Raw genomic sequence first — 10,716 nt, forward strand, 5'->3', positions numbered from 1 at the left:
ACGAGCCAGCAGCAGCAGTTGTGGTAGTGTGGCGCTATGCACTCGCACATAGTTGTTGCTAGTTGAAACCTTTATCAGTCTGCTTCCCTTTATTCTTGAAGTTTTTCTTGTAGTTTTTGTTCTATTTTGGGATGGTTTGCTTGGTAAAGTTAATAGAGTCACCTTTTTTACTCTAACAGTTCCTCTTCCTGGACACATTGTGCCATAAGCTGGTCCAAATTCCACTTGTCCTTGACACCAGTGTTATACTGAACATGAAATGTCTCATACTCCTTTGGTGGAGACCTCATAATCATGATCAGTACAAAATCTTTGTGCATAGGTTGCCCAAGGTACTTATTTAGCTTAGTTATAATGGAAACCATTTTCTGAATAAATGGTCTTGCACATCGTACTTCATGTTAACAAAATGTGATATCCTAGCTTTGGTGGATGGTGATATCCTGGTCCAAGACTTAATAAAATTAATAGAGTACTCATACCAATAAGATGCATCTTCTTTTTTGGAAGTCTGTCTCGAAAGAACCACCAAATAAAGCGTGCTTGGTCTAGAGCAATCTTGGGATGGGTGACCGACCGGGAAGTCTTCTCGAGTGTGCATGAGTGATGACAAAGTGCACACAAAAGACTCATGTTGGTCTGTGAGGATAATGGTCTATGGTCCTAGAGGGTTGCCAGAAATAAGTATTGTCAGTCCGGAAGTGGATGGGGTGTTACACAAACTCCAACATCAAGGAACATGCATAAGCCTTGGAGGACCCTATAAAATGAGAATCTACCTTTTCCAGGTACTCCTTGGCTGTTTTCACACTCTGGAATAACACCCTTAATAGGGTCTTTGATGAGACTCTTGATTATTATCAAGCACTTAGTGTTCTATATTTCCCACTTGACCTTATCGATGTTGTACTATAGCATCTTATGGTCATACTGAGTGAGCCCACTACGGGCTCAGTGGGTTTCTTAAACCGCAATGAGTAATCCATCTCACCCACTGTAGTCACCATCTCAATATTTTGCCACCAAGAGTGGTAATTAGTACCATCTAGCGGTTCAAACTACCATATCTGATCAACTAGTAGTGTAGTGTGTGCACCTTTGCAAAATTAAAACAAAAAAATTTAGAACATCTTAAATAAAATATTGAAACATTGCACTCTATGAATTAAATATTCAATGTTGGTCAAATAATTATCATGCCTCATAAACAAAGTTTATGGTTCCAAAATTCTAAACCATCGTTGGATGATCTAGAAAACATAACTCTTGTACAAAAATGTGACAATAATATTCAATGTTGGTTAAAATATTCAATCACCACAAAAAAATATGAATTTCTATGCATTTAATGAGAATTAATCAATGTTGAATTCATAATAAACAACAATGCATAGAAAAATAATCTAAAGTGTGCAACGAAAATAAAATTGACCAAAAATATCTCTGTATATTTATACATCTCAGAAAAATATTTCTACAAATTTTCTAATTTTCTAACTGTTTCTCTAATTTCTTTTATGTTTTCCTTTCTGTGGGAAATTAAATAAATCAATTCTATTTTCCCTAGAAAAAAGAAAATGGCGAAAGTGTGGTTGTCTGTTCGATCCAGCCCACCTTGGCCTTTGGCCCGCATAAGAGAGCGTGGGACGCCCGAGGCGTAACCTGGGCCCAAGCCACCATTTTCACCAACCACGCGGCACGCGCTCGCACGCACCGATCCTGGCTGTCGGATCCAATTTAATGATCCTGCTCCCCCTGTCATATTGGGGGGGCAAACCCTAGACTCATTTCTCTCCTCCCCCACTACAACTCTCACCGACGCTCTCTCTTGGTTGCTCTCTGCTCAGCCATTGATCTCACTGTCTTCTCTCCAATCCTCTCTGGAACCTTCTCCACCTTCTCTCCTCTGAGATCGATGAACTTTATCAGTGATGTGGGGGTGTCGGCCTTACCGTCGGCGAGTGTGTCCCCTCGGGTGGGCGCGCTGCCAGCGATCGAGTGCCGACGATGGTCCCAGTGAGGCGACGAGGTAAGCAACGACATTGCCATCTCTTGTACCTTTCTTTCACACAGATCTTGCCCTCTTCGAATCCCTGTGTGTGTATGGATGATTTGTATGAAATGTATATGATGTAACATTGGGATCGAGTTCTTGAGGTGCTTGTTCATGGATCTAGGTCCCCACTGTTCGTTTCTGTGATGTGGATTCGGTCCAAAGACTTCTCGGGTGCTTGGATAGTACTTCTATGCACTTCATCCGGTCGATCTGGGGTTAAACAATTAGGCTTTCTGACCCTAACCGGTTTGTCGTTTTCTGTTCATTCTTCTGTTGATCTTTGGTTGTGGGTCGTGATGTCTGAGCCCAATATGCGACTACTTTTTGGGATTAGGGTTAGGAAACCCTAACCCTAGACTACTGACTTGTGTTCTTTTGGTTCATTGTTCTAAAACCGAGACACTCTGTGTCGTTTTCGGTTAGATTGATGACCTAGGGTTAGAAACCGTAACTCGAAACCATTTTTCCTTCTATGTACTTATCTTTCTAGGAAGGTTTAAGCAATGAAGACATTCTGAGCTTAATCACTTGTGACCCAAGACATTTTACTTGATCTCTTAATGCTCGAATTAGGAGATCTAAGGTTCTTAGGTGGCTCCGATACCATTTATTCCTATAACTATTTTAAAATATTAATTTTGTAAAATAATCCAGATATCTACTTTCATCCCTATTTGTGGCATTGTCGAGACTGATCTCTTCATCTCGGTCATCTTCTGTAAGCACGCTAATGTGACGAGGCGGACGAGCTGCTCCGCACGCTGTGGGATTCGACCTATATCCTCATAATTTATATCGGACTGACAGGGTTGTTTCCGGTCATTATGCGTGTGTATGGTTACCCGCATCAAGAGAGCCAGACTCTCCGTATGTATTGACCTCAGTCCATATTTAGTACCTTGCACTCAGAAGACTAGACGTGCATGCACTGGTACAGCCTAGACTTATTTGGCTGCACCCGTAGTATTTGGGCGGCCAAGCTTGCTCTGTCTGCGCGCAAGGAGGCATCCAATCACACGGAATTTGATTGTCAGGGTACAAAGTGATTGGCACCCAAAATTCAATACCGAACATCTCGCATATACTCTTTATTTCAGAAAACCATCCAATCACTAACCAACAACGACAAACAAATTAAAGTCGTCATACATGTAACGTGCGGTTGTGAAACGACCCCGCCGCCGTTCCATTCAGTTGTTTATCGGAGTCGGACGACGGTGGTACCAGCCAGCAGCAGCAGTTGTGGTAGTGTGGCGCTATGCACTCGCCGCCCTTGGGGTAGCCTATCCTCTTGCACCATGCGTCGCAGTTGGGCTGGATCTCCTGGCACTGCGTCTGGCACATACCGTACTTCACCGCCGTCGTCCCTGCAAAACCCATGTCGCCATCAAACAACACTTCTCTCGCTCGTATCGTACCACCACGCTTCTGATGAAAGGTGTAAACGAACAATAGACAGAGGGATGGGATCGAGCTCACCGGCGGGGAAGAGAGCGACCATGGCTACTGTCGCAACCATGAGAATAATAATCTTGCGTGTGGTAATTGCTGTCACCATACCGAAACTCTGGTGCTCAAGATCTGTGGAAATCGATGGAAGCGGTAAGATCAGAGGGGATGGATGGTCTTCTGCTATGGTTCGTTGTTGTATGCTGCTCTATATATATACACACACGAAGACGAAGGATGCATATATATGGCAGCATATAGATGCAGTTTATTGTCTGCACTACTGGCAGTCTGGCGCTGCTAGTATATAGATTTCGCCACTATTTATTCTCTTGCTCGGTTTCTGGCGTAATTCTTAGCGATTAATGCTTGGTTGCCAAATATATCTTTAACAATTAATGTCTGTAATTGTGGTGATAATGAATGGTTGCCAAAAACTAGTCATTACTATAATATTTAACTGGTGCTTTTGTCTGGTGTCTCACTGGATACGTCCGGCAAGTGTACCGCCACTCGAATGTACACTTAATTTGTAGGCCTATCCGACTTCCTTGTATCATGTCATGTACAATGCCATGTCGGACACGTACGTTCGGTAAGTACTCAACCTTTTGGTTTGAAACCTCTCCGGGATGCCCTATTGTTGTAACACCCAGATTTCTATTTTTTTCGGAATCTAAATAGAATTTCCCGAAAGATTTATTTGAATTAAAGTGCTTTTAATATGTATTAGGAACTTAAGTTATTTCCAAAAAAATAAATACATGCATGGGCAAATGTAAAAAAAAAATATCATGTTTGTGTACTGGAAGCCGGAGCACTATATTTATTCTGTGTGGATTCAGATTTGAAATTGGGATTTTAAAATTGGATTTGAATTCTCTTTTTTTTCTTCTTCTGGAAATACAAAAGATTTCTATTTTTTTTGTATTTTGTTCGTGGGCTAACATCCGTTTACACGGCCCCCGGCTGCCCTCGCCGCCACGCGAACGGGCCGAGCCGGCCACAGTCCAGTCCGCGCTCGTTTACTGGATCCACCCGAAACCAACCAACCAGCTGAAGGAGTGAAGGCGTAAGCGTAATGCTAGGAGTCGCCCATCACTTCGGGACTTCGGGTTCGCGCGCGCGATCACTCGTATTTGGCCGCCGACGGGTGGGCCCCTGTTGGCAGCCCCGTCTTCTTCCTCGTGCCTGAATGCCTGAATCGAGCACGCCGCCGAGACCGAGTTTGCGTCGAACAAAGCGTTGTGAATTCCTCAGCAGGACCAAAGCGGAACAAGTTTAGATCCAAGATGACAAAGCCGAACAAGTACGCGCGCGGTGTGAATTGTTCCAAATGTAACGACTCTCCATCTCTCGTTGTGTGGATGCAAGACAAGGGCTAGAATGAATAGAATGTGTGGTCACAATCAGACAACTGGAGCTGCAGGACTCTCGCTCGCTAGGTTAGCTGGCGTAGTCCCGCAAGCTTTGTGAGCTCTATCTGCTGACACGACATGTACGTGCCCCTTGCTTGGCAGCTTGCACGGCTCTCTCTCTCTCTCTCTCTCTCTCTCTCTCATCCCATGGCCTGGCGCCCTGGCCGCACGTCCTGACGATCGACGCTAGCGAACAAGCGGACGAGTTTCCCGGGTCACGCATGTCTCGTCGTCTCGTTGGACCACAACCGTCGCCGGGCAAGCAGTACAAGTACGCCCCACATGCTTCTCTCTCGGAGTTGGGGACAGGACAGCCTACCGAAATCTCTCTGCTCGGTCTTCCTTCACTCTCTCTCATAGTCTCATGCATGCATGGCTCCCACTGCCCATCATCAGGTAAGGCACGCACCACCAGCACGCGACGCATGCACGCAAATGGGATGGGATCATCACATGCGCCACCACTGCTCGTCACGGCTAAGCCGCCGCCGCCGCGCGTTTATCTGCTTCACCTGCTGCAGGCAGCGCGGGACGATGAGCTGGAGAAGAGCCGCCGCAAGCCCGGCGGCGGCGGCAAGGCGGCGGCGGTCCGGTGCCACCCGGTCCTGGCGGAGGAGCGCAAGGCGTCCATCAGGGGCGTGGTGGGCGACCTGCTGGCCATGGCGGGCGGCGGCCGGAGGAGCCTCATCTCGCTCGGCGTCGGCGACGCGTCCTCCCACGCATGCTTCCGCCGCGGCGGGGAGTTCGCCGCCGAGGCCGTCGCCCACGCCGCCTTGTCCGGCGCCTTCGACTGCTATGCGCCGTCCTTCGGCTTCCCCGACGCCCGCCGGTGAGTCCCAGTCGCCTAGCCATCACACTCACACCACACCACACCACACGCATCGAATTCCCATTTTTTCAAAGCCAAGTACAGCACGAGTATCCAGCGGACGTGGTCCTGTCCACGTGGCACGTACCAGGACCTCGAGCTCGAGCCACGTGGCTTCTTGCGTTCTCATGCATACCATCCCTCACGCCACGGTTGCTCTCTCTCTCTCTTGCATGCATGCTGCTGCGCCGTCTGCCGTGCCGAACCAACCGACCAAACAAACAGCGCGGTCGCCGCCCACCTGTCGACCGGCGCGGTGCACCGCACGCACGAGGCCGACGTGTTCATGACGGCGGGCGGCACGGGCGCGATCACCGCCATCGCCACGGTGCTCGGCGGCGCGCCGGGGGCCAACGTCCTGCTGCCGCGCCCGGGCTTCGCGCCGTACGAGGCCGCCTGCGAGGTGGCCGGCGCCGAGCCCCGGTTCTACGACCTGCTGCCGCGGCGCGGCTGGGAGGCCGACCTCGCCGGCGTGCGCGCGCTGGCCGACGCCGCCACGGCCGCCCTCGTCGTCATCAACCCCAACAACCCGTGCGGCGCCGTCTACTCCGCTCACCACCTCCGCCAGGTGAGCGCTGCGCTGATTGGTTATTAGTTCATCTGCAAACAAAGCTCGCTCATATCCAAATGCCAAGTTCATGAATGATCGATCGTCCAAGAATAATGCACTGAAAATGAACCCTGCAGCTTGCTGAAACCGCAAGAGAGTTGGGGATTCCCATCGTAGCAGACGAGGTGTACGCACACATGGTCTTCGGCGGCAGCAGGTTCGTGCCCATGGCCTCCTTGGCGCACATCGCGCCGGTCGTCAGCATCGGAGCTCTGTCCAAGAGGTTCATGCTGCCAGGATGGCGTCTCGGTTGGCTGGCCTTCTGTGATCCCAACGGCGCGCTCAAGCATGTAAGCCACGCCACTTCTTGCCATGTCTCCACATTCCTCTCTGCATGCACATTCAGACGCGCGTCTCATGGTTTCGGATCTTCGAAAGGTCAGGGCTGCGACCGAGATGCTGCTCAACGTGACTTCTGGCCCTGCCTCCATAGTCCAGGTCAGCAAGCAGTTCTTCAAAATGATTCTACATGTATCCAAAAAAAAAGGTGAACACATACTGATACAGATGGAATTTGTTGGCACGTAGGCGGCGGTTCCCAAGATCCTTTCAGCTGAACACCATGAGTTCCATAGGAATGTTGTTCACCTGCTCGAGTCTGCAGCTGATGCTCTGTACAGAAGAGTGAACCAAATCGAAGCCCTGCGGTGCTACTCCAAGCCTGAAGGCTCAATGTTTATGATGGTTAGTCAGAGATACACAAAAATTCAGTATTTGAAACTTTGTTACTTCCCAACATAAAGGTGTTGGTATTCACAAAACCCTGCAGGTTGAGATCAACACTTCAATTCTACATGGCGTCGCCAACGACATGGACTTTGCTCGTGAGTTGATCAAAGAAGAATGTGTCCTGGTTCTACCTGGTACAGCTCACTCACTCCATTTGTTGCGATATTATTTTATCCAACCTTTAACAGGTGCATTGGTTTCTCTGGCTGCTGAGAACTGAATGTTAGTAATAGGTTGACTTGACATTCCAGTACAAGATTCTTCATGCTGGCATGCTTAATCTACTCTAAAATTGATCTGTAGTAACAGATCCAATATCTTTTCTGTTTCTTGTTATTTTACAGGTTCTGTCATTGGGTTGAAGAACTGGGTTAGGATATTTTTCGGAGCACCTGTTAGTTTAATACTAGAAGCTTGCGACAGGATTGAGATGTTCTGCCGAAGGAGGACGCTCAAGCAAAACAACTGAAGAGCTGAAAATGTTTTGAAACCAGGAAGTAGGGTTTTTGTTAGCCCAGTAACATATATATACAGCTTCGATTTATTTTCCAATGCACATTCTGAGGTTTGCATATAGAAAACTGAGAACAGATGCTTGTCTATAGTTAAAATATATGTTATACATAATTCCAGGAAATGGTGTAAACATTTATCATTTCTTTACTTGTGCCTTCTACTTCACAGATGCATTAAGGTTATTGTCTTTTTATTGAACAGACAGCAAGCAAAAGAAGCAAGCTAACGCTAAATTCATATACTGACAGTTTTTTATCTGTTCAATGCCCCTCAACTTCAAACTTCAGAATAGCACAAGCTCCAAATGACATTTGTTGAAAACTACAGGGAGGTGAAAAGATATACTGCTAGTTCTGACATTACAGCGAAGGGTAATCCAATCATTTGTGACCTAACATTACCAGTCAATGTACTACAGCAGTCTGACAAGGCCAAAAAAACACAGAATCTATGAAAAAAAAAGAGTTTTTTGAATTGTGCTAAAACTGACAAATACAAATTGCCAACTACTCTAAACTCTATGCAAATGAAGTGAGAATAGAAATGGTTATACTTCAAGGAACTACAAAACTTCCGATTAGTAGCAATGATATACTGTCAGTTTATACTATTACTGTGTTTTTATTCATGTAGCTCTTGTTGGTTTTTACCGTAGACTCTACACCCTGCTTTGTTGATGTTGGATGGTTTGACAAGGTTCTGAAGGTTGTACCTGTCTTGAAAAACAAAAGCCTCTATTCTCAACGATGAAAAATGTTTTGTCCGTTTAATGTGCAATGGAATGGCAACCACTTTAACCAGACCAACAGGGGCCTGTGGAGCAGCCAACAGACATAACTCTAAGCTACTAAGCATACATTAAATATTTTAGAATATTCTTTATAATTTGTTTACAAACTACCCACAATGTGAATATCTGATGTTAAATCCCCGACTCCTTTCACCAGTCACAATACTAAATGAGATTCGTGTTACCAACCCAATGCTATGCAACTATATGTCATTACATTCTACTAATGCTAAAGCAGTTCTTTCAAGGACACGAAAACAAAATTGTTGGACCATAGCTTTATTTCATAGTATAAGAAGCAGTTCACCATATAGGCATATACCAAGTATAATGATGCACGACTCATGAGTAAGAGACCAGGTTATTTCGAGCAGTACATACTCGAAAAAGCGAGTGAAAGAGCTAGCTGTTCACCGACTACGTGCGGCGTAGACAAAGGACGCAGCTGCTAACACGGTTGTGGTAGCTGGGCACAGCCATGTCCAGACCACATTCTTCCCACTGCGCTCTGCATCGGCTACTGCAAGCTGCACCTGCTCAAGCTCACTGTTCAAGTCATTGATTTGTTTGTCCCTGCCACCAACTTCTGCCTTCAGCACCCCAATCTCATGAACATTGTCTCTGTTACAGGATTCAAGCTCCTGGATTTTGGACTTCAGCTTTTCTGCTTCAGCTTTCTCCTGCTCAAGTTCTTTGAGAACCGAAACTTTCTCATCGTGGAGGAAAGAAGACTTTCCATCAAGATCATCATAGAGAGCACGGAGCGCAGCCATGGAACTGTTGAGCTTCTTCAGTTCATCCCTCAACTTTCCAACCTCAGCATTTTTAGCATCTACCAAGACTAAGGCACTATCTTTCTCAGCCTGAACCATGTCCACGTTCACCTTCAGCATCTCCAATTCACCCTCCATCATCTTCTTCTCAGCCTCATGTGCCCCAGCAGCAGCTTCATTCGCCATCGCCACTTGGTCAAGCTCACTTTGGAGCCTAGCCACTTCAGCAGCCACAACAATCTGCTTCTGGTCCATCTCCGCAAGCAAGGCGTGGAGCTTCTCCACCTCCGCCTTGGTAGCGGCCATCTCTACATCCAATTTGTGCCCTTCCAACTCCAATCCATGGTTCCTAGCGACGGCCTCTGAGAGCTCTGCCTCCAAAGAACCCACCTTCGCCTCTAATTCCACCTTCCTGGATTGCAGAGCCTCCGACTCCTTCAATTGATCCTGAAGCGTAGCCTCCATCTCCTGTTTGTACGCCTCGTTTTCCTTCTTGAGCTCGTTGAAGCTTGATTCCAACACATCCTTCTCGGACTGGACAGCACGAGCTGACGCCCGCATGGCCTCCAACTGGCTCTCGAATTCACTCCTCTTCGCGCGCAGGTCCGAGATCTGGGACTCCAATCCCGCAACCGCAGCCTCCAGTCCGGCCACCCGCTCGGCCGCCGCGTCCGCCTCATCCGCCTTCGCACGGAGCTGCTCTGAGAGCGAGCCGTTCTCCACGATCGCCTCCTGGAGCCGCGCCGTGGCGTCTGCGCTGGCCCTGGCCTCGCTGGCCGCCTCCGCCTGGGCGCGCTCAAGGGACTCCTGCGCCACCGCAATGCGGTCCAGCAGCGCAGCCTGCTCCTCCTCCACGGCCCTGAGCTGGGCAGAGAAGGCCGCGAGCAGTACCGCGCTCTCCCCGTCCGCGAGCACGGCGGCGTCGGCGGAGAGTTCAGCGAGCCGCGCCTCAAGCGCCGCCACCCGCTCCCGCTCCTCGGAGGCCGTGCGGATGAGAATGCCGTTGAGGAGCTTCAGCCGCGCGGCATCCCCGTCGCCCCGCTCCGGCGACGAGTCCCGCCTCGGCTCGTCCGGCTCCACCACCGCCGTCGCCTCCCCGTTGGCCGCCTTGGCCTCATCGGTTCCCTCCGCTGAAGCCAGCGGTGGGTCCTGATGCTCCACACAGAGCGCCTCCGCCGAAGCCATGGCCTCGTTAGCGTCGTCGACGGAAGCCACGGCGGCGCTGCGCTTGCCCTTCCTCCTGCCCGTGCCCATGGTTGCCGGGTCACGTGTCCCCCCTATCTAGCACCCTCGTCCGCCACTAGGGTTCGGGCCCCCGTCCGCGCGGCATGGCTGCCACATAAGAAGTTCGTGATGGAGTGACCGACGCGTGGGTCCCGGAAGCGGGAGGCCGAGCGGTCAGTGGCGGAAGGGCAAGCGACGGCGGGTGCGGGAGTCGGAGAGGGTGGCGCGACCGTTGGGAAGCGTGAATTCGAAACGGGCGGCCAGGATGCGCCGGGGCTTATCG

General features: G+C 49.2%; 3 protein-coding genes across 5 annotated transcripts; 1 reads left to right on the forward strand and 2 right to left on the reverse strand.

The window, feature by feature from the left end:
* Window positions 1–3,106: 3,106 nt before the first annotated feature.
* On the reverse strand, window positions 3,107–3,714 carry LOC103652737 (uncharacterized). The gene is made up of 2 exons (XM_008679696.2): window positions 3,536–3,714; window positions 3,107–3,423 (listed from the first exon to the last, which is right to left on the reverse strand). The coding sequence occupies exons 1-2, from the start codon at window positions 3,612–3,614 to the stop codon at window positions 3,200–3,202; spliced, it is 303 nt and encodes a 100-aa protein (XP_008677918.1). The 5' UTR covers window positions 3,615–3,714; the 3' UTR covers window positions 3,107–3,199.
* A 1,346-nt stretch (window positions 3,715–5,060) lies between these two features.
* Window positions 5,061–7,767, forward strand: LOC100191816 (S-alkyl-thiohydroximate lyase SUR1). Of its 3 annotated transcripts, NM_001399081.1 has the most exons (8): window positions 5,061–5,319; window positions 5,445–5,752; window positions 6,017–6,359; window positions 6,479–6,691; window positions 6,780–6,839; window positions 6,930–7,085; window positions 7,171–7,264; window positions 7,475–7,767. In NM_001399081.1, the coding sequence occupies exons 1-8, from the start codon at window positions 5,296–5,298 to the stop codon at window positions 7,597–7,599; spliced, it is 1,323 nt and encodes a 440-aa protein (NP_001386010.1). In that variant the 5' UTR covers window positions 5,061–5,295; the 3' UTR covers window positions 7,600–7,767. The 3 variants fall into 3 exon arrangements, 2 of the variants coding, with proteins under 2 accessions (NP_001386010.1, NP_001386012.1); NR_174156.1 differs by lacking the exon at window positions 5,061–5,319 and having other exon boundaries at window positions 5,326–5,752; window positions 6,785–6,839; NM_001399083.1 differs by lacking the exon at window positions 5,061–5,319 and having other exon boundaries at window positions 5,326–5,752; window positions 7,475–7,755.
* Window positions 7,768–8,696: 929 nt separating this feature from the next.
* Window positions 8,697–10,447, reverse strand: LOC100381647 (uncharacterized). Its single transcript, NM_001174462.1, has one exon. The coding sequence runs from the start codon at window positions 10,392–10,394 to the stop codon at window positions 8,847–8,849; it is 1,548 nt and encodes a 515-aa protein (NP_001167933.1). The 5' UTR covers window positions 10,395–10,447; the 3' UTR covers window positions 8,697–8,846.
* Window positions 10,448–10,716: the final 269 nt, after the last annotated feature.

The sequence above is a fragment of the Zea mays genome, chromosome 4 (assembly GCF_902167145.1).
Source record: "Zea mays cultivar B73 chromosome 4, Zm-B73-REFERENCE-NAM-5.0, whole genome shotgun sequence".
NCBI lineage: Eukaryota > Viridiplantae > Streptophyta > Magnoliopsida > Poales > Poaceae > Zea > Zea mays.

Excerpts from the sequence above, each read along its gene's own strand:
- LOC100381647 (NM_001174462.1), bottom strand. The coding sequence starts at position 10,394 with ATGGCTTCGGCGGAGGCGCTCTGTGTGGAGCATCAGGACCCACCGCTG.
- LOC100191816 (NM_001399083.1), top strand. The coding sequence starts at position 5,349 with ATGCACGCAAATGGGATGGGATCATCACATGCGCCACCACTGCTCGTC. Across the intron at positions 5,753-6,016 it reads GGCTTCCCCGACGCCCGCCG|CGCGGTCGCCGCCCACCTGT; the intron begins GTGAGTCCCAGT and ends CCAAACAAACAG. Across the intron at positions 7,265-7,474 it reads ATGTGTCCTGGTTCTACCTG|GTTCTGTCATTGGGTTGAAG; the intron begins GTACAGCTCACT and ends GTTATTTTACAG.
- LOC103652737 (XM_008679696.2), bottom strand. The coding sequence starts at position 3,614 with ATGGTGACAGCAATTACCACACGCAAGATTATTATTCTCATGGTTGCG. Across the intron at positions 3,424-3,535 it reads GGTCGCTCTCTTCCCCGCCG|GGACGACGGCGGTGAAGTAC; the intron begins GTGAGCTCGATC and ends TGGGTTTTGCAG.